We start from the raw sequence: 24,172 nt of genomic DNA on the forward strand, positions 1-24,172 counted from the left end.
AGTCCCGGCACAGAGGGCGGAGCTTCAAGAGTGTGTGTTGTTAGCAGCTCCAATTACCTCACACAGACAAGCACTAAAATGTCAAAAACTGTTCTGCCTTTTATGTTTATACTGGAGTCGGACAATGATGGAGAGACTCAAGAAGAAGTGACAACATGTAGAATGCAACAGGACGTTTCTGAATGGTTAGTTGATGGATTTATATTGCTGATGTGGAGTTAACTATCTTCAAGTCTTTGATTAGAATATTCTGTCATGAAAAATAAAATCGCTAGTGTGGGAACAGTTGTAAGATGCCTACAGAGTGACATGCTGTTGCATTTGTGTTACATACTGTATTGCATGTGAAAAGACGAATGCGACAGCTTGAGCAGACTCACAAATGTGCTCTATACAACAACTCTTCCTCTTCTCAACATGGACTGTGTGTTTCAGGGGCGGGGTTTATGTAAATTTTAGGGTTGGTGATGGTAGTCCCTACCAGCAATTTGTTGTAGTCCTTAAAAAATTATTTCTTTAAAAACAAATATCTTGAACCTTTACTTTGAACTTTGAGCGTTGCAACTTTGCAGATGTTGTTTATGCTCAAACAGCAACAATACATACTAACTAAAGTTGAAATCATATTCAACCACCCCTAAATGACCTAACCAGCGGTGCTTCACTAAACGTTGGAGAGGATCCTGACGCTCATTGGCCACTTTGTTTGGTGTTTATGATAGAATAGGCTATGGAATATAGAATAGCCAAAACACAGAAAGGCCGACAAAGACAAAACACGAGCGTAAACATCGTTAGGGCTTACACAATGTGGAAAGATTTGATGACGGACGGAGTAGGCTAGGGATGCCAAACTTGCAGTTGTTTCAGGTAAGGGAATTAATTATGGTGTTTACTTCTCTCTAAAACCCGTTCTTATAGGCCTAATAGTGTAATTTACATAAAGCTCAGTAGACGTTCTTGAAGCGTTTATGTCAGTGCAGCGTACTATCACCATTGTGGTAAGAACAGCGATGCTAACGCTAGCTTAAAAAAAAAACTAGCCTACTGAATGCCCTATGATAAATGTGCAATCTGTATGAAAACATATTACAAATGTGTTTTAGGGTTTCATGACACTTCAAAACGTGTCACAAATAGCACACGCACACACACACACACACACACACACACACACACACACACACACACAAGTCTGGAACAGTAGACGTGTCTTTAGAAGATAATTTGGTTTATTTATGATTAGTTGATTTACTGGAATTATATTTTCACAACTATCTTACTCTGTAGCACTATGAAGCTCTCAGTTTATTTTTTTTCCCTGACGATGCTCATCCAATTCTCCCTCCAGTTCCGATGCCAATCATCGAAACAATAAATTATTTCAAACAGTCTATGATCGAAAAACAAAGTTCATATAAACAGAGTTGGAATTCAGGTATAAAAATACGTTCTAAGTGCCACACAAACTTTAATACTGTCACCTTTAAGGCATGTTTATATTTAACAAAAATGTGTATTTAAACAGTGTTCTCATATTGCCCACTTGTAAAAAGAATGAAGAGGGAAATATTAGTAGCAAGCCAGTAAATATCTTATAAAATATAGCAAAACTAAAGAACCAGCCACAAACTGTCAAACATATCTAAAATGATCCTAAAACATGCAGATACATACTAAGGCGTATGCAAGCATGATCTGTTAAAACTATGTACTTGGGTGTTAATGTAAATACTGAAAGAAAACCAACACAAAAACTACAACTTTAAATACAACTTAATACCAAAGATTACTAAAGTAAATGTCTGGATAAAAGTCATTAGCGCAATTGGGTTTTACAGAGTGTTTCAAAATTACCTATATTCAATAGTAATGATTCAGTGTTAAAGGCAGCATTGAATTTGCATTGCATTGATGCTTGGTCCAGCCTAAATTTCTGTAATTTAGATAATTTAGAAGCTAGTAACAATCGGTTCAAATTTGATTGGGTCACCATTCTGGATGATCCTAAATTATGACACAAGTAATGTTTCAATCAAGGCGATTTATGCCTTGACAAACAGCAATAAATCATAAAACATAAAAATGGACATTTTCTAGAAAGGTTTGGGATTGAGTTGTGGACAGCCTTCAGGTCGCCCTCTTCCTGAGTAAAGTCAAAAGTTGACTCGTATTCTTCAATATCGCAAAAATGCTCATAAAACACTAGGGAAGAAATAAAGTTATAACTCTGAACAAAAACTACTAAAATAAACACAAAAGAATACATAGAACATAAAATGACAGAGACTGTTAGTTAGGGGTATCAAAACACTCCATATCCATCCCCACGGGCTGCCACAGCAAAGGCCGGGTAACCCTCATAGGTTGCATAGGCAGTCAGGTCCTGACCCAGAGAAACAGCCTGTTTCAGCTGGGTAGCAGTGGTGCTGGCAATTGTATAACCTGTGAAGCCAAAAGGAAAAGACTCAGGGCAAAATAACTCTTGAAAAAGCAAAAATGTTATTTTATTTTTTTTAAACCCTAGAATGCATATCAAATGACCACTTCATTTATAAACCATAGTAATGAATAATTAAAAATGGATGGATTTTTAATCCATTTAAAATTTTACAGAATTTTTTACATAAAAGTTGACAGTCTTTGTAATGTTTTTAAGTATGTAAAATGTTATACGACATTAAAATTAAAATTTTAAATAAAATGTCTCTTAAATATATATTTTCAATTTAATAATTATGTTACATTTTAAATTCTTTTTACCACAGACGTACATTATAGAGTAATTAAAAAAATATGTCTGTCCTATTAGAAAAAAAGTTTTGATGGGGTACTATATTGAACTCTTGACTCAATTCAATTTAAAGAACACTTTATGCCAAAAAGATTCTAACGCCTACAAGAAGACAATTAAACTTAAATTAATACATAATACATTCATGTTTGAGTTATTTAAAAAAAAATTCTAGTGATAAAGTATGTTCATGAGCTGTTTAATTAATCAATTAAAACTAAATTCATAAAATCATCCCATGATTTTCATCCCAAAATCATCCAAGGAACCCCTAAAAGTTCCTAAATGTGAAGTGGCTGACAGAAACCTTTTAAGGTTCTATATAGAACCTTTGGTTAGAGTTAATATACTCCATTATAACAGAATTAGTATCACAGTAAAATAAGTGTCAGTCTTACAGACCTCACATACCTGGGAATGCAGCAGCGGAAGCGTCAGCGCCCTCTGTCTGAACACCAAGGATCTGCAGAGTGTGTTCGGCCGCATGCAGCTTCGCCTCATCCATCGATGCACAGAGCTTGGCGGGGGTGAACGGGTGTCTGGTTGGACACACAGAGAGCAACAGTGGTAAAATAAATTGCTAAAATGTATAAATGTATTGTATGCTGTTGAAAAAAAATACTGTATAGATATTCTGTATGTTGGGAAGTGTTGTGTGCATAGGGGCTTTCGCACTGGAGGAACCTTTTCATAGTTCCTGAAATTATTGGTGGAAGTACTCGGATTTTGGCCTGTTCGCACCGCAGGGACTAGGAACGATTTTAGTTCTAGGAACTCCTTTCGGAGGAACTAATTTAGCTCCTACTTCAGAGTAGGGTCTAAACCAAGCGGCAACCTCTCCGTCTCTCTCTTGAAACCAACACGGAAGTGAGTTAAACTGCAATTCGTTGACTGGCCGCTTGAGGCTGGTGTCAAAAGTGAGTCAAATCTGTATCTCCCCCATGTTAAAATGCCAAATTTTACAGCAGAAAAAAACGTGTTTACAGCCTGGTGTCTGTATGTGGCTTTGGTCTATACAGCTAATTGTGCCCTTCATGACAACTGTGAGGGGGGTGCATTTTTTTATAACTCATCCGTTTAAATTATATTAAGCCTTAAAATTTCTGCATAATTAAGGGTGTCCACTTTTGAGTGACAGGTGGATTCCCGCTGCTGTGGTCATTAGTCATCATTAGCCGTTTGTCTGCTGTTTGTTAGCCGTCACCTTACCTCAGCTCATTGCCTGACTGTAAAAATAAATCAATCCGGGAGTGACGCGCTGCCAAGATGGCGACGGTCGGCCACGCCCACTTTAGGCTTCAAAAACGGTCTTCAGAAACCTACGGGTGACGTCACGGACACTACGTCCATATTTTTTTACAGTCTATGGTCTAAACCAGTACTATAGAGCTGGTAAGTCCCGCCCCCTTCGCTAACCCCGCTGGACCTCTAGGTTGAAAAATCGTCAATGCAAGTGAATGGGAGAAAATTATTATTTTCTTGTCCCGTTTGAATTGTGCCATGAATGTGAACATATGTTGTCTGTGAATTTTTTATATAATCTTTCATGTTACGAGTTTGACAGTATATGGTATGATTCTTCGGCTAGCAGTTGTGGAAAAGACATAACGAGAAAGACTACATGTCGCCTATGTGACGTCACCCCATAAAGTTGACTTACCCGTGGTTTTCGCCAACCTCAACGATTTTGTCCTCTCCCTGAAAGAAGGCGGTGAAGTGCACCAAAGACACAGTCATGTTTAGCGGGATCCGTGAGCTAGTGTCCGTGTGCGAATGGTGGTGACGTTTCAAACGCGTCGAAAGCAGCGAAGAGTTGTAGTCCACAAAGTGCTCTCACACAAAGTCTAACCATATCAAACTTCTACCCGCTAAATTGTAGCATTCTTCACACGAAAGATTATATAAAAAATTCACAGACAACATATGTTCACATTCATGGCACAATTCAAACGGGACCAGAAAAGAATTATTTTCTCCCATTCACTTGCATTGACGATTTTTAAACCTAGAGGTCCAGCGGGGTTAGCGAAGGGGGCGGGACTTACCAGCTCTATAGGAACTATCCGTGACGTTAGTGTAGGCCTACGCTGATTGGCCGAACGCACGCGAAACACCAGCACCCGCCATTTTTAAAAAGGCTGCATAAACACACATATTATAGCCTATATATTTACTCCAGAAACTAACTCTATGAACATGGAAAACAGTGATAGATAGGCCTCTTAACCTTTACGCTGAGGAGAAAATCCAACGCAACTTTTAGGGGACCAAGCCAAACATGATTATGTATTTCTGCTCAGCTAGCAACACTGGACATTAACCACACGGCATATGCTAATAGCTTTTCATTACTGTCTACTTTCTATATATAACAGTTCTATCTAATAGAGTATTAGACAAGACTGAGACAGATCGTAAACTAATGAACAAGGAAAATGTGAGCACTGTGTGCTCAAGCTCTGGCGTTCTCAGCAGCGTCAAAATAAAAGTCCGCCGCGCCGTCAAAATAAAAGTCAGGACAGCAAGCTTGACGTACGTCACTTCAGAGTTCCTACTGGTGAATGCAACCAGGAAAACTTCCTATGGGGAACCACTAGTTCTCCGGGAACCACCCTGGTGGCTACAATTAAAGTTCCTAGAACTACCTGGTGCGAAAGCCCCTCATGTGAGATTCTGCATTTTGCTACATGTCGTGTCTGACTGAAGAGTGTTAGCTAATTTATGGCTACACTTCGTTTAATTTGGATTCTTTTTATATCTCTGAGATTCTACTCTGATTTCATAATTGTTGCTGATGAAAATACTTAATACAATACATTAATTCACCAATCACCATATTATATTCCCTTGGCTATAATAATATGGCGGTCAGGAGGGACATGTTTGCTCAGACAAACAAATTTGTGGTGATTCCAACATAATGTGAATGCATCACTATCCATGAAAGGTGAGTATCTGATGTAATGAGGTATCTTGGTAGCATAATTTTCAATTTGAAGCAGCCTTCATGTTCTTCACGTGACTGTAATGCACAAAAATCTATCTAGGTAGGCAGCTCACTAGGTTGAGACACAGTTAATGCGAGTATAGTTGAAGCAGAGGTTAGGGCGTACATATTTGGATATTGAGTAGCCAGAGCAGGGATGGTGACTTTGTAAAGGAACAATTGCCTCTGATCTGGTCCAATAGCAGAGTGAAGCTGGTAAACAGGTTGCCCCCAGTTATTCTTTTGGCAAATATCCTCCAAGATCTGCAAAACAGGCAAAATGGTCCTTGGAGAAATGTTTCTTGAAAACTCTCTCCTTTAAATTCCACAAGTGATCTTTTCAGTGAGGTTATGAGTGTACCTGTGGGGCGTGTTTGATGCCTTGGGGCTTCAGAGTGACTGGGTTCATGGGCGTGAGCTCCATGCCAGGAAGAAGGTCATAGAGTTTTTCGTCAGGGCGTTTGTCTGTCTTGAGTTGGTATGTGGCGCAGCCACGACCCACGCCTGCATAGGCAAGGTATCCTCGCCCACCCAAACCACGTACGCCCGCTGCCCCTACAGGTACATTCATGTAAATTTCTAGGAATGCAAGAAGGCATTGATTCGAATCAAATCACCAGAAATCACCCGGGTTTCAATCAAGACAATCATATAGATGTATTCCAAGCCAGCACATTACAGAAGCTGCATCTCTGATTTTTTTTTTTTTTTTTTTTTTGTCTGATCATAACTTTTAAAGATTTGGCAGACTTGATTTTTGTATCCCATCCATTCAGAACAATATATTATTGTCTCTGGACTGTAATATGCAGGCATGGATAACACATTCAAATGCTAGATGGGACAAGCAAACTTAAAGTATAACAGAATATACATTGTTTATAGTCAAATGCAAAGAAGATGCAAATATGTTTGAACTGCCTGAAACATTATGTAAAGATCTTTCATTACTAAGTCATTTGGCCTCTTTAAAGTCAACATGGAATTAAAATGTTCTCAATGTGCTTCCTGATCTTATTGTGCACAGTTATTCCAAATAAAACAAATGTTTCATATTATTTTATTAAAATACAATAAAAATAATTCCCTCCAACCACCTGGCTCAATTCAGGTACATGTACTGTATGTAACACACACAGTATACATGCACTGTATGTAACACACACTTATTGATTTCATCCAATCAATAAGGTTCCTGTTTTTTATATATATATATTTTTTATATGCCATTTCACTCAGAATTTTCACATTATGAATATAGAATATTTTTTTCATGTTGACTTCAATAATTGTAGTTTGGCCTTGTATTCATTTGGTTTCTTTCTTTCTTGATTGATTGATTTATTTTAGACATAAAGTGGATCTTTTTGGTCATTAATATTCAGAACAATTTTATATATTCATTAAGTACTACTGCATTTTTAGTCACAAGTTTGATTTACAGTTACAGAATGAGATTTATTTGGAGATGATTGTCACACCTTAAATTACATCTGGAACAGATTTCAACAAATGAATCAGATTACCCACCTCTCACAGAGGGTGAGCGCACCAGCCCCCTGGTACTTATATGCCCTTTGGTAGTGGGAAAGCGGAATTGATTAGGGATGGTTGTGTACGCAGGGGGGGCGTAGAATATTGGTGCTCCTAGGTAGGCAGCTGTGGGGTCGTACATTTGGCCCACGGTGTAAGTGTAGTCTCCTTGGAGTAGAGCACCGCCACGACCCCCTGTGCCTCGTGTGTACCGTACATAGCTGTCCTTATCCACAGGCTTGGCTAGCGTGACCTCAATGGGAGATCCGTCAATGACCTGAAGGGAAGTCCCAAGTATTTTATACAGAAAATTTCGTAATTAGATTTTCCTCTAGATTAAATTTCAATTAGTTTCACCTTTCCATTCAGCGCATCCATGGCATTGATGGCATCCTCTCTTTGAGAGAAATGTACAAAGGCATAATCTCTGATCTTCTTCACCCTTTCAACAGCACCTGTAGATTAGCAAACACTCTAAATATTTCAATGAAATCACATAAAACAAATGAATTCCTTCAGACTCAGAAACAGGTTCTTTTTGGTCCTTGCCAAGGTAAGCATCGTAAATATCATTGTTCAAAAATTGTTTGAACCTAACCTTAAAAGGATGGTTCACCCATAAACTTTCTCCACATGTCGTTCCAAACCTGTGACAATTTTTTCGTACATAAAACACAAAATGATTTTTTTTTTTTTTTTTCATACAGTCAGTGGGGGTCCAATGTTGTTCGAAACAATGCTGTTGAATGCTGTTCTTTTGACATTTTTCATAATATCTTTTTTTGTGTTCCTAATAAAAAAAAAAGAAAGTCATACAGCTTTAGAGCGACATGGGGGCGATGACAGATAAATGATGACATTCATTTTTGTGTGACGTATTCCTATGAGTATTTAACTTTGGAGCATAACTGCAGGTTTATAGGAAAAGTGAATTTTGTGTGCTATTACTGTTCTAAGTGATCGCACTTCCGGTTTTAGCCTGGCAGATCATATAACAGGTGAAAAAAATCCTAAAGACTTGCATGGAAGGATCGACCTGAGCCATATCCAGAGGCCAGAGTATTAAAGTGACTTTTTATTGTTTCAAACAGCTCACCAGGTTTGATGCTGTTAAACTCTTTCTCAATGGTTTCCTCTGTAGTGGGCAACATCAGATTACGAACATAGAGGATCTTCACTGTGGCCATGGTGTCCTCGTCTACCTCTACCTCAGGTTCAGCCCAGTCAACTGCGATAGGATGACCCCACAGTTGAATTCTCCCTGGAAAGAGATAGTGAAATCTGTGTCATTGGCTATTTTTTTTTTTATCTCTCACTCACCTCCTTTGGGCAATGAACTAAGTATCTTTGGACTCAACATGAGTTCAGCCAGAGGGAAATCAATAAAATCTTGTCTTGCTTTGGTAGCAGATGATTGCTTTGAAAAACGTATGTACATTTGGAAAAGAAGAATGAGTGTTTTTTTGGACATGACATAGTACAGGATATAGTATAAAATCATACTATAATAGTAAGTAACTATTACAGTATATGTGTATAACTTAAAAGATTTGTTGTATTGAGTTTTACCTGGCAACAGTTTCCTCCTGGCCATGGCGGCAGCTCTATGGCTTTCATACTCAACGAATGCAAAACCTCGGTTCTTGGCCTTGTCAGCAGCACTTGGATAAACAATGACATCCATTACACCATCCGTCACCTTCTTCATCTCTGCCAGGATTTCTTCTCTCTTTTTGGTCTTTGGAATGCCGCCCACAAATAGACGACAGTTGTCTACACTTGCACACACACCCAGAAGTCTTCCATTCCTGTGTGAAGATGTGTGAGAATTGTTCAAAATGCTTAATCCACTAGATGTCCACTTTGAACAATGACTCACCGTATTTCATAATTGTTGAGCTGTTTCATGGCATTCTTAGCCTCTTGTTTTGTGGAGAAGGTAACAAATGCATAGCCTCGATTGTTGCCATTGAAGTCCATCATCATCCGTACTTCGTATATGTTGCCGAACTGCAGAGACAGGTCAGCTTAACATTTTTACAGCTACACCACATTAAAATTTATATCTCCACCTTAGTGTAAATACATTTGTAAAGTCTTGATTACATTTTTCTTTCTTTATATTCTTAGGTGGGAACAGGCTTCCAATATCCTTCTATTTTGGGCAAGTCATTATTAATCTTGACTTTTTTAGATTTATTTTAAATGGTTTATTTCATATTATTTTTGTTGACCACCTTACTTTTTCACAGAGTGGTACCAGTTCATCCTCAAAGAGGTCTCGAGGAAGCTTCCCCACAAAAATCTCACTGCCTCTCTCTGGAGGAGGGCCTTCCCAGCCAGGAGGTGGACCACCATATCTCCTCTGGCCATTTTCCTGTGGAGAAAACAACTGATAACTCTAATAATACATAAGTTAATGTGCATACTGAGATCACCATAAGGAATAAGCAAAAACATAAATGATTATGGTAATACTATAGAACTCAAGGATGAACAAAGCATTGTACTGATCCATAGATATGTGCTGCTTTTTTACAGATGGAAAGAAATGAGTTTTTCCATTTCCACCACATGATGGTGCCACTATACTACATTCTAAAACTGCTAAAGGAAACCAGACAGATATACTGTCAGCATATCTCCAGTAGTGAAAATGTCAAAGAAATGGACTACTGACCAGCGACAGAATTCTTGTTCAGATTTCTCAAGTTAGAGTCAATTTAAGCAAGTGTTTCTATCCCATAATTCCACAATGGCACCTGTCCTTCTACCCGAGGCTTTGGTAACTCCTACCTGGTGTATGTGATATCCTGTGCGCTGGATCAGAGTGCGCAGCGCAGCCTCTTTCTGCGTGCCAGTCAGTCCATCCCCGCATTTTTGATTGGTTTCCATTGTGAGTGATTATCAGCAATAAATCAGCAAAATTAGGGGTGCTCACTGAAATTAAATCAAAGTTCAAACACACATAAATGATAGAGCAAGATAGCATACTCTTGCTTTAAATCTGAACATGATAAGAAGCCAAGACATGTTGCTCATAGAGAGGTTCAAAGGTAAGTTGTTCATATGTCCTAACCATGCCCTTTTGAACAACGCTGGTCCATTACTAAATAGCCATTTTTTCTCATTCATATGTAAGTGTATTGTGTGAAAACTCTCTAACAAAATTTCTAATCCAAGTGGAGGGGAAACGAGTATTTGGTCTTAATATAGGCATGTAACATCTTAATTTAATCATCGTTTCTGATCCAAGTCTGTTTGAACAGTATGAAGAGAGCTTTGGGTATGCTGTATGTTGGCTTTTTATCTGCTGGACAGTGTTGGCAAGAAAAGTGGGGAAAGGAACATTTTCCTCACCTCCAGGTCAAGGACCGTGGTGTAATTATTAACTGAAGAGAGCAAATCAAAACAGCAGACAATCATTGAGTCACATATGTGTTTTAAGAGGAGGACATCTGTGCCCTGCCCTCATTTCACACCTTGTTTCATCTGATGAAAATATCTTCCCTCAATCAGAACTTAGAAAATAAAAAAAGCATAATTCTATTATTACATCAGAAGATTGTTCAGACTATATAAATAGCTCAGTGCTCAGAAGACTTTAAAGGAATAATCTTAAATGAAGATTCTGTCATCATCTGCTCATCATCATGTCATTTCAAACCTGCATGACTTTCTTTCTTCTCTGGAACATAAGTATGTCTATAACTAATTGTGTCCATACTGTGTAAATCAATGGGGTCCAAAACAACATAGGAGCCCATTGACTTTCCCTTTTTCAGACCTTTTTCAAAATATCTACTTCTGTGTATACTCTTTTAGAAGACAAACGAATATCTTCTTTTTCAAACTATACTTTAATTTCTCAGTTACAGTATATCATAAATGTTTTTCCTTCCTTCAAAAATTATAACTTCCTTCCGAAATCTAATTATGAGAGTATAAATCTAAATAGTAGCTCTGATAATTTAATTTAATAATAAGTTCACATTTAAATAGATCACCTTTGATTGCAGACAGCAAATCTGAGAACAAATTAAGATATTGTTGAGATTTGTTTGGACACCCGATGGAGACACAAGATTACTAAACTCTGAGGAGAAAAATAGGGTGCAAAATGTATGCACAAATCCCCATTTATCTTGCTCTAATAACAAGATCTCCTTTGTGATTATTCTTTCTTTCGAGATGAGGGTGCTATCAAGCGTGATTGAATCACACAACCACGAGTCTTTAAAATCATCAGTGGAGTGTCTATTTGTCTTGGTCTTTTTCAGCTTCACTTGATCAAAGGGAGATGCTGACGAAAACAAAAGATGGTGAGTACAGAATAGGGGTCAAAGGTGACAAGACTGTTAGTCATTTTCCAAAGCTCTTCAGCATCTGGATGTAATCATGACAGCAATGATGACACCATGATCTCTGTAAGTGGCTCAAACAAGACACAGGAAAGCTGTCAGCTAGCTGTTATATATTGTTTTATATTCATGTATAGATAGATACATGTACATTAGTGGGCAAAAGTGATGTCAGGCCTAGGAAAATGGAAGCTTGTTTCCGCCATGGAATAAAACAATTGAAAAGATAATCGCAACTTTTTATCTCACAATTCAGACTTTTTTTCCCTCACTATTGCAAGTTATAAAGTCAGAATTACAAGATATAAACTTGCAATCCTGAATTTTTCACGCAATTGCGTGTTTATACCTCGCAGTTCTGACTTTTTTCTCGCAATTGCGACTGCGTGTTTATATCTCGCAATTTGTTACAATTTATTGCAATTTATATTGCTTGTTTATATCTTGAAATTCTGAAAAAAAAGAAAAACGCCCTCTGGACATCAGTACTCTAATACATTTAGGCCTACACATATAAAAAGAAGCACTTAGTTGTTAAAATAAACCGCTTCCAAGTCTTATCTTGCCTAGGACATCAAGTGAGCAAAGATTGAGCCCCCGTGTGCTCTTTTGAAATTTAGTCTATTTCTTCTTTTCATTAATACTACAATGCAATGCATCTAACCAGCAATGACAGCACTAATGTGTTTGCCTCTACAAATTCAATAGCTTGCGCAAAGCACAGAGAGTTTATCCAAACTGAAAAGACTCATAACAGATGACTCTCTGGGATGCTATTACCGCACGCTTTTGCAGTTGGTGAATGTTGGCTTTTATTCAATCCATATGGTGCATGAGACCAAATATCACAAATTACGGTTTTCTTGAAGCTTAAACATTAGGGATAAAAGAGATGGCTGAGAATTAGGAATCCATTAAAGAGAGCATTTTAAGACAGTTGGGAAAGGGCTCCATTAGTCTGCGGTCCATCCACTGCTCTCTCCTGGACAACCTGGTTACCGTTTGCATAAACAAGATAACTAGACGTGCGCTTATCATGCCTGGATCTCTGGCTGCTTTTCAGCCCATGTTGACTGAGGCTAAATACACTTGTTCTGAAGGCCATTGTGCTGTACAGAAACTTCAACACAGGTGCAGGGAATATAATATTTGTAAGTGCACTTCAATTGCATGTTACATTTGCAGCCTGCCTCTGTATTTAAGCGTTTAAGACCATAAATCAAGAACGATATGCACTGTATCTCCCACCACAACCACACTGTTGCTACTGTTTAAAACCATCTGTGAGGTTGTAATTAGCATGGCAGTGTTTAGTGAAACCGTATGATGGCGAAGTACCATATGCTGAAGCATTCCAGTAACAACAATGATTAGCTTTGGGCTTATGTCACAGCTCACCTCCTTAAAACTATACTGAAATTCACATTTGCATGTACATATGTTGAAACGTCACAGTTGAAGACAGGTTAAAGGTGATGAGTGGCTCGTTTCTGCATTCTAAACACAGATGAAGCCTATCACAATAGAGTTTGCGCTGTTGAATCTTAGAATTGAATGATCTTTACTGTAAATAAACTGTGATATTTACATAAAAAGTCACAATGACTGTATAATTCATTGGTGACTCGTTTTGTATTATAGTATTTTGTCCTCACAATCATACTGGACAGTTTAAATGCAAAATGATTAATTGCGCAATAAAAAGCATTAACAGAGCCATGTGGACGAGCACAGTGTTTTCTAATGCCACTACCTGACAAGACTCCTTATGTCTCACAATTTAGTATTAAAGATGCAACTTACCTGAGCAATTTCAGAGATCACCACCCGGAAGACTCAGACCCTCATTCTGCTGAATTTGGCAACGTGTCACTGGGGTGATTCTGTAATCACATCATATCAAACTCCAAAGGTTCACCGTCCTGGAGCTGTTTTACAAGCCGGCGTGGTTAAACGTTAACCAGCTCTATCTCTGCCTCTCGCTGTAGGCCAGCCCTTTGACCAGGATAAGCACGATATCACGGTTCGCCTGCAGCAGGGTGCCTCCTGAACCAAAGATCATGCTGCAAAAGGAATTGCTCTTTTTTGTCCCAAATATGAATAGCTTTTGATCTCTTTTATGGATCTCTTGTTTTTGGCCTATAAATATACCAAAAATTAACATATCCGCATGAATTCAAAGGGCCTGAGATTAAATTATTAAGGTGCGCCCCAGCAATTCAGCAGTATATAGACAAGTTTTCTGGGTCACCCTTGCCACAGGGCCCAGGATGTTTTAAAGTTGACCTTACCGCTGACGGTCCTGATATGTCCTATTTGTTTGATACATTTAATGATTAAATGCACCATTAGTCGCCATCAGATTTAGAGCTAGAGCAACCCGATCTCACGAAGTGCGTCTCTATTGCACGCATTATATTTATCGTGCAATTTATACGTGAAAATGAGTTTTTACGTGCATATGATAACTGATTTTATACACTGCTTATTTTATTCAGCAGCAGTGTATTAAATTGATAAACTAAAACTCTATTTAAAATAAATACTGTTCTTTTGAACTTTCCTGAAAAAAGGCATCACAGTTTCACACAAATATTATTCAAATATTAAGCACAGCCACTGTTTTCAACAGTGAAAATAAAAATAAATGTTTTTTGAGCTCCAAATCAGCATGTGAAGACTGGAGAAATAATTCAGCTTTACTATCACAGAAATAAATAAAACTAACATTACCAATAAAAATATAGTAAATGTTATTAAACTTTAATAATATTTCACAATATAACTGTTCCTGTTTAATCAAATAAGTCTTGGTGAACATAAGAAACTTTCAAAAACATAAAAACCTTCAAACGATCATGCATATACATATTCCTATAATAATCGGAATATCGGAAATTCACATACGGAATAAATGGTTCTTTAACCATGAAATATTCAAATTTTAGGAACATAACCATCAAGTGATCAATATTTTTGAGGGTCTTTTGCATCAAAGAGTCTGAAAACTCATTCACACAAGTCTGAAAACACTGACCAAATTATGGGGGTAAATTTATGCCAAAACCATTGAAAATGGACAGACTAAAAGTCACAAATAGATATTACAACTTGTAAATACAAAGCACAATCTACAAATAGATTAAAAATCCGCAAACAAAGTCCTCATGATCCTCAAATGTAAAACAAGATCTACAAATAGATACAAAGTCCTCAAACAAACTCTTTGTGATCCACAAATATAAAGCATGATCTACAAAAAGATTAAAAATCCACAAATAAACACATCCTGATTCACAAATAGAAATCAGTGACTTGTACTTGAAAACCAGAATTTGGATGAATGTAAAGTGACGTGTTTGCAGGTGAAGATCATGTTCTGTTTGTAGATTGTGTCACATTTGTTTTCAGAATTCTGACACTATTGTTTCGCTGTTGTGACAAAATAATGCCATAATCATTGAAAATGAAGAGACTCTGAGTCAAAAATGCATATTACAATTTGTAAACACAAACAAGATCTACAAATAAATTTTAAATCTGCAAACAAACTCCTCATAATCTGCAAATGTAAAACACAATCTGTAAATAGATTCCAAATCTGCAAACAAACTCCTCATGATCCGCAAATGTGAAACGAGATCTACAAATAGATTTAAAATCCACAAACAGACTCTTCATGATTCACAAATAGAAATCAGTGACTTATACTTGACAACCAGAATTTTAATGAATGCAAAGTGATTTGTCTGCGCATGAGGGTCATTATTTGTTTGTAGATTGTGTTGCATTTGTTTTCAGAATTTTGGCACAACTGTTTCGCTGTTTTTCCCATTAAAAAATCTACAAATGCCCTCCTCACAATTTGCAAACAAACACAGTCTAACTTGTATTTTCAAACCACTGTAAAAAGACATTCTTACACATTCTGTGCAAAGCTCAGCATGCAAGTGTTGAATATGCGTTTGCAGATCACAGGGCATTCACAGATCCCTCTACACGCGTTTGCAGATCACAGGGCATTTACAGATCCCTCTGCACACGTCTACAGATCTTTTTGGCACTATCTTTCCGCAGAGAGTGTGACTACGATCCACACGTGTAGTCAGCCAATCAGGGGTATTGCTTCAATGTGATGTCACGCCCCCTCAATAAGCCCTTTTCAAAATAAGAGCTGACACTTCTTGGATAGGTGGGCTGTGCTCACTGCCATTTACCGTTGCCGGTGTTGTACCGAAATCCGACTCCCCGGACAAATCGCACTCTCTTTCGCATGCACGCGCAAGCGAGTTTAAATGCACTTCCTTTGCTATATTCATTTATCGATCGATTTTTCACACAGCAAGCACCCAGATCCTGCAATGAAGCTTAGTCTACACTTAAATAAATTAACAGAAAGTGAACTAGTGTGGATAAAAGATGCAAAAATAGATAGCTATCAAAACAAAACTGTTAATTTCACTTAATTTAACTGAACTTATCGTTTGTGTGTTAAACACGATGTGGTTCATAGGAAAATACTGTATTACTCTCCCTATTGCACATGAATGTCATTAAAAATAATAATATTTAACCTTTTTTCACGAAGATAGGCTTTAAGAGTTCATCAAAAACATATGTATGAGGCAAATACCTGTCTTTTCGTTTCTTTTTTTTTTTTTTTTTTTGCTTAATTGCGTCTTAAACATAGAAATAAAACAAATTATTGGTGATAATTGAAAAAAGAATGTAAGAAACCTTAGACATTTTTTTTTTAATTAATAGTTATTTTCCAGCACATTAGGGCCCAGAAAAGCAGTATTTATTTAATTCATTCTTTCAATTTTACATCTTACATAGCCAGGGCTGTTATAGACATTAGGAGGCCTTAGGCAAAATTCATGTTGGAGGCCCCCACCCCCAATAAAAAAAACACTTGAAACAAATATGATTCCTAACCTTTTTATTTATACAACATGTCATTTTTAAATTTTATATATTTTTACTTACACAGTAGGCTACATAAGTTTGGACACATTGCTATTTTTAATGTTTTTGGATTTATTTGATCAAAAAGACAGAAAAATAATATAGCCTAGTGAGTGAAATATTATTAAAATTTAAAATAATGGTTTTCTATTTTACTATACTTTAAAGGAACACTCCACCGTTTTTTTAAATAGGGCTTATTCACCACCTTCCCTACATTTAGATAGGTGGGCAAATGCATTTTTGTCTCAGTGCATGCATTGTTTTAGTTTGACAGGGTCGGCTCTAGCTTAGCTTAGCACAATGAATGGAATCCTTTGTTGCCAGCTAGCATGTCCTGAGTAAAAGTGATATAAAAAATAATAAAAACCCACCTAATTACTTCTTGTGGCCTGCGTATTCACAACAAGTACAAATAGTGATGCAGATTAACACTAGGCGATTTCCTAGGCAGATATTGATTTATATATTAAGGACTATATTAAGGGGAAGCACAGGCGAAGCACTGCTACTTGGGCGTGATATCTCTGCGCCCAAGTAGCAGTGCTTCGCCTGTGCTTCCCCCTAATATAGTCCCAAGTCAATATCTGCATAGGAAATCGCCTAGTGTTAATCTGCATCACTATTTGTACTTGTTGTGAATACGCAGGCCACAAGAAGTAATTAGGTGTTTTTTTTTTGTTTTTTGTTTTTTTTTTATATATCACTTTTACTCAGGACATGCTAGCTGGCAACAAAGGATTCCATTCATTGTGCTAAGCTAAGCTAGAGCCGACCCTGTCAAACTAAAACAATGCATGCACTGAGACAAAAATGCATTTGCCCACCTATCTAAATGTAGGAAAGAAGGTGAATAAGCCCTATTTAAAAAAACGGTGGAGTGTTCCTTTAAAATATATTTCTGTGATGCAAAGCTGAATTTAGTGTCACGTGATCTTTCAGAAAACTTTATAATATTCTGATTTATTATCAAATGTTTGAAATGGTGCTTAATATTTATTTTATAACCTGAGATACTTTTTGTTCATGATTTTTTGAAGTCTTCACTATCACTTTTTATATATTTAACACACCCTTGCTGAATATTCCTGTTTTTTTTTTTTTTTATGTTTTTTTTTTTTATCAAATAAATGCAGGCTTGTAGAGCATAATAAGTAGGCCTAACTTCTTTCAAAACCATTAAAAATAGTAATGGGTCAGACTTTTTACCGGTAGCCTACTGTATAGGCTACATATTAATCAAACTTTATCTACGGTAATCTCTTTTTTGTTTATTGAAGATGTTATTGTTGTTGTTGTTGTTATTATTTTGCTGTTTTATTCAATTTATTCACAGTTCCAGAATACCACTTCAGTAGAAGAACATAAGTGCTTTTATCATTTTTTCAGCTGCGGTATGGGCAGGATTTTTCCCTCCCATTTAATCAATATTGACTGCAGATATTGTCATATTATTAATATCAGTAATATTATAGGCTACTATTATGTATTGCATTGTTACCTTAAATAATGCTATAGGCTACACACATCAAGTGGAAGAGAAAGACACGATCGCTACTCACCCTTGCTGAATATTCCTGTTTTTTTTTGTTTTTTTTTTATCAAATAAATGCAGGCTTGTAGAGCATAATAAGTAGGCCTAACTTCTTTCAAAACCATTAAAAATAGTAATGGGTCAGACTTTTTACCGGTAGCCTACTGCTACATATTAATCAAACTTTATCTAAGGTAATCTCTTTTTTGTTTATTGAAGACGATCGCTACTGAGCATAAAAAAAGAGCTTTTTTACTAGTCAGCTCCTGACGCGATGTTATTCATAAGCGCAAATTCAAAGCGTCGCGTCTGGGCACTAATGACGCTCGCGCTCTTTTAAACTCGTAATAAAGCAGTGAATGATTTTTGCACTGGTGAAATCAGTTGAACTCATTTTGTGTGAATGTAAACTGTACATGTTACTATACATCCAAATAAAATGTAGGCTATTTAATAATTTTATGATTATATATTTTTTAATATCCGATATATTGTTTTATTTTTAAATATTTTAATAATAATTCATATAATAATTTAATAATTATTAAAATATATGTATATAGTTTTACTTAGAAAGTAGTTTTATGATATATTATTAATATTATTATATTAATATAATAAACATAATAATTTAATAATAATTAAAAAATATGGTTTACTTGGAAATTGGTTTTATGATAAATATTATTTTTATTATATTAGTATTATGATAGATATTTTTTATTTTATTTATTTTTAAAATATATTTTAATAATAATTAATATAATATACTCTTATATATTAATTTACGAATAATTAAAAATATACATATATAGTAGCATAATGTCGAATTCATCGGGCGGATGTGCACTTGTGAAAATCGCGCGCGCTAATTCATTCCAGGCATAGCTAACGGTACCTTGTTTGCACACTTAATTATCACGTTGTTTTTCCAATGGATCCTGGGATTTACGAAGAATTATTTTTATTTATTTTTTGGTTAAAAAAAGAACACCTGACAGCAAAGCAATTGCTCCAGCTATTTTAATTGTATATCCATAAGCTATGTAAAATTGAAATATTTTTTCATTATTATTAAATTGTTATGTTTATTATATTAATACAATCATATTAATAATATATCATAAAACTACTTCCTAAGTAAAACTATATACATATATTTTAATGATTATTAAATTATTATATGAATTATTATTAAAATATTTTAAAATAAAACAATATATCGGATATTAAAAAATATATAATCATAAAATTATTAAATAGCCTACATTTTATTTGGATGTATAGTAACATCATGTACAGTTTACATTCACACAAAATGAGTTCAACTGATTTCACCAGTGCAAATGAAAAATCATTCACTGCTTTATTACGAGTTTAAAAGAGCGCGAGCGTCATTAAACCAGGCTTTAGTGCCCAGACGCGACGCTTTGAATTTGCGCTTACAATGAATAACATCGCGTCAGGAGCTGACTAGTAAAAAAGCTCTTTTTTTATGCTCAGTAGCGATCGTGTCTTTCTCTTCCACTTGATGTGTGTAGCCTATAGCATATTTAAGGTAACAATGCAATACATAATAGTAGCCTATAATATTACTGATATTAATAATATGACAATATCTGCAGTCAATATTGATTAAATGGGAGGGAAAAATCCTGCCCATACCGCAGCTGAAAAAATGATAAAAGCACTTATGTTATTCTACTGAAGTGGTATTCTGGAACTGTGAATAAATTGAATAAAACAGCAAAATAATAACAACAACAACAACAACAATAACATCTTCAATAAACAAAAAAGAGATTACCTTAGATAAAGTTTGATTAATATGTAGCCTATACAGTAGGCTACCGGTAAAAAGTCTGACCCATTACTATTTTTAATGGTTTTGAAAGAAGTTAGGCCTACTTATTATGCTCTACAAGCCTGCATTTATTTGATAAAAAAAAAAAAACATAAAAAAAAAAAAAAAAAACAGGAATATTCAGCAAGGGTGTGTTAAATATATAAAAAGTGATAGTGAAGACTTCAAAAAATCCTGAACAAAAAGTATCTCAGGTTATAAAATAAATATTAAGCACCATTTCAAACATTTGATAATAAATCAGAATATTATAAAGTTTTCTGAAAGATCACGTGACACTAAATTCAGCTTTGCATCACAGAAATATATTTTAAAGTATAGTAAAATAGAAAACCATTATTTTAAATTTTAATAATATTTCACTCACTAGGCTATATTATTTTTCTGTCTTTTTGATCAAATAAATCCAAAAACATTAAAAATAGCAATGTGTCCAAACTTATGTAGCCTACTGTGTAAGTAAAAATATATAAAATTTAAAAATGACATGTTGTATAAATAAAAAGGTTAGGAATCATATTTGTTTCAAGTGTTTTTTTTATTGGGGGTGGGGGCCTCCAACATGAATTTTGCCTAAGGCCTCCTAATGTCTATAACAGCCCTGGCTATGTAAGATGTAAAATTGAAAGAATGAATTAAATAAATACTGCTTTTCTGGGCCCTAATGTGCTGGAAAATAACTATTAATTAAAAAAAAAATGTCTAAGGTTTCTTACATTCTTTTTTCAATTATCACCAATAATTTGTTTTATTTCTATGTTTAAGACGCAATTAAGCAAAAAAAAAAAAAAAAAAAGAAACGAAAAGACAGGTATTTGCCTCATACATATGTTTTTGATGAACTCTTAAAGCCTATCTTCGTGAAAAAAGGTTAAATATTATTATTTTTAATGACATTCATGTGCAATAGGGAGAGTAATACAGTATTTTCCTATGAACCACATCGTGTTTAACACACAAACGATAAGTTCAGTTAAATTAAGTGAAATTAACAGTTTTGTTTTGATAGCTATCTATTTTTGCATCTTTTATCCACACTAGTTCACTTTCTGTTAATTTATTTAAGTGTAGACTAAGCTTCATTGCAGGATCTGGGTGCTTGCTGTGTGAAAAATCGATCGATAAATGAATATAGCAAAGGAAGTGCATTTAAACTCGCTTGCGCGTGCATGCGAAAGAGAGTGCGATTTGTCCGGGGAGTCGGATTTCGGTACAACACCGGCAACGGTAAATGGCAGTGAGCACAGCCCACCTATCCAAGAAGTGTCAGCTCTTATTTTGAAAAGGGCTTATTGAGGGGGCGTGACATCACATTGAAGCAATACCCCTGATTGGCTGACTACACGTGTGGATCGTAGTCACACTCTCTGCGGAAAGATAGTGCCAAAAAGATCTGTAGACGTGTGCAGAGGGATCTGTAAATGCCCTGTGATCTGCAAACGCGTGTAGAGGGATCTGTGAATGCCCTGTGATCTGCAAACGCATATTCAACACTTGCATGCTGAGCTTTGCACAGAATGTGTAAGAATGTCTTTTTACAGTGGTTTGAAAATACAAGTTAGACTGTGTTTGTTTGCAAATTGTGAGGAGGGCATTTGTAGATTTTTTAATGGGAAAAACAGCGAAACAGTTGTGCCAAAATTCTGAAAACAAATGCAACACAATCTACAAACAAATAATGACCCTCATGCGCAGACAAATCACTTTGCATTCATTAAAATTCTGGTTGTCAAGTATAAGTCACTGATTTCTATTTGTGAATCATGAAGAGTCTGTTTGTGGATTTTAAATCTATTTGTAGATCTCGTTTCACATTTGCGGATCATGAGGAGTTTGTTTGCAGATTTGGAATCTATTTACAGATTGTGTTTTACATTTGCAGATTATGAGGAGTTTGTTTGCAGATTTAAAATTTATTTGTAGATCTTGTTTGTGTTTACAAATTGTAATATGCATTTTTGACTCAGAGTCTCTTCATTTTCAATGATTATGGCATTATTTTGTCACAACAGCGAAACAATAGTGTCAGAATTCTGAAAACAAATGTGACACAATCTACAAACAGAACATGATCTTCACCTGCAAACACGTCACTTTACATTCATCCAAATTCTGGTTTTCAAGTACAAGTCACTGATTTCTATTTGTGAATCAGGATGTGTTTATTTGTGGATTTTTAATCTTTTTGTAGATCATGCTTTATATTTGTGGATCACAAAGAGTTTGTTTGAGGACTTTGTATCTATTTGTAGATCTTGTTTTACATTTGAGGATCATGAGGACTTTGTTTGCGGATTTTTAATCTATTTGTAGATTGTGCTTTGTATTTACAAGTTGTAATATCTATTTGTGACTTTTAGTCTGTCCATTTTCAATGGTTTTGGCATCAATTTACCCCCATACCAAATACCATGTTTTTCTGTCCTAGATTGTTCTTTCTTTCTGCTCAACACCAGGTATTGATCAAATAAAACATGCTACTGCTGATGTCTTCTTGTCATGGCCCACTGTTTGCTGTCTACCGACTTGTTTGTTTGACTTTGATATGGGCAAGTGGTCCCATGGTCCCTGTGCTCTCAGGACAAACTCTGCTGTGCACTATGTGCTATATAGCATCTTTTGACCTGAATTTCACATTAACTGCCATAACTGACGTCCAACAGTGAAGTTAATTTGTGTATTATCTAAGGAGGCATCCTTTTGATTGGTCTATGGTGAAGACCGAAAATTGCTAGCTTTTATGTTTCATAAATAATGGCGCCCCCTTGTGAAGAAAAGCACTTACTGTCTGAATTATTTTTGTATATGTGAGATTCAGACAATCAGGGTTCTGAATGGTGATTCATACAATTCCTTGCCTCTTTAAATGCAAATGTAGCTGTGGATAGACATATTGTCATAGACATATTGAAAACAGTTCCACAGATAACAAAGAGGATATATGCAGCACATAAAAAGCCTGAGAGCTATTGAGTCTTAAATAGCTTCTTTTACCGAGTAGTATTGATTTCAGTTTGGTCCATGTGTAAATTAGGCTTTCTGTAGCCTACTTAAGCTCTGTCAGCAGCCGCACACAATCCCAGTCACAGTCACACATGGTGTTCTCCTCCTCTCCGTCTCGGACGCCTCCGCTTGATGACCTTTGACACTTCACTGGGAGGAAAAATTAATAGTTCAGAACCCTGGTTATGCAGTTAAAAAGTTAGTTTTTTTTGGTCCACTTTAGACATTCTACTAACTATGGCCCTGTTTACATCTGCTATTAAGATGTGTTTTGGTCAATCTGATCACAGGTTGACGAGGGAGACCCATTCCTGTTTACACCTGTTGTTTTAATCTGTCTTTCAACCACTTCTGTCCTGACTTCTTTGAGGGGAGGGTTTATGGGTGGGTAAATGTATTGGCTTTTTCAGATATTTCTTGCGCAATTTTCATATGAACGCGAAAGCTGGCAACAGAAAAAAAAACATACAAAGAGCAGCGGCTTTCGTTTTTGCTCTGATAGCTGCAAGACCACGTGGAACGCTGTGAAATCAGGAATGATGATAGGATTGTGCTTGGTACGTTTTTCAAACCAAATTTGGGTCTTCAGAGTCAAATCCCGTCTGGCTAGCGCGCTTCCCATAGTGTTTACGCATTAAGTCAGTAGGAAGGAGAGTAGGCGCTCTTTTGTGGCTGTTGGAGCGCATTCGACCACATGAGCGTCTACACTATGAAAGCAATCCAGTCTAATGCGTTTTCAACTATCTCTGGAAGTGGACGAAAGTAGACAAGCTCAAAACGTTTTAGACCCCGGATACACCTTTATTTAGCATCGTCCACTTGTGATCCGATCGACCAAAACACATCTTAATACCAGATGTAAACAGGGCCTTTAAGTAACTTTGCAACTACATGTCAACTACCAGTCATGAGAGTATAAGTAGACTGCCTGCTTCATATCTGCTAACACTTTATTTTGATAGTCCCTCAACAGTGACTTTGCAAGTACGTCAACTTATTCCACTAACCTAACAGTCTACTAATACTCTAATTAGGATTTTATACAAAGATGGTTTTATGTAACTCGAAACATAAAAAGTAGTGTAACAGGAATAAAGTCAGCAAAAATGTCATAGGGACCTCATCATTT

The 24,172-nt window shown here is 36.1% G+C and overlaps 1 protein-coding gene across 2 annotated transcripts; it reads right to left on the minus strand.

The window, feature by feature from the left end:
* Positions 1-1,348: 1,348 nt before the first annotated feature.
* Positions 1,349-13,585, minus strand: a1cf (apobec1 complementation factor). 2 transcript variants are annotated; one of them, XM_084434057.1, is made up of 12 exons: positions 13,478-13,585; positions 10,110-10,253; positions 9,556-9,690; positions 9,193-9,323; positions 8,883-9,121; positions 8,410-8,574; positions 7,671-7,768; positions 7,311-7,590; positions 6,142-6,335; positions 5,908-6,044; positions 3,206-3,333; positions 1,349-2,445 (listed from the first exon to the last, which is right to left on the minus strand). In XM_084434057.1, the coding sequence occupies exons 2-12, from the start codon at positions 10,206-10,208 to the stop codon at positions 2,306-2,308; spliced, it is 1,746 nt and encodes a 581-aa protein (XP_084290183.1). In that variant the 5' UTR covers positions 10,209-10,253; positions 13,478-13,585; the 3' UTR covers positions 1,349-2,305. The 2 variants fall into 2 exon arrangements, with proteins under 2 accessions (XP_084290183.1, XP_084290182.1); XM_084434056.1 differs by having other exon boundaries at positions 6,142-6,359.
* Between the last annotated feature and the right edge of the window lie 10,587 nt (positions 13,586-24,172).

This window comes from Rutilus rutilus (assembly GCF_951802725.1).
Source record: "Rutilus rutilus genome assembly, chromosome: 16".
Classification (NCBI taxonomy): Eukaryota; Metazoa; Chordata; class Actinopteri; order Cypriniformes; family Leuciscidae; genus Rutilus; species Rutilus rutilus.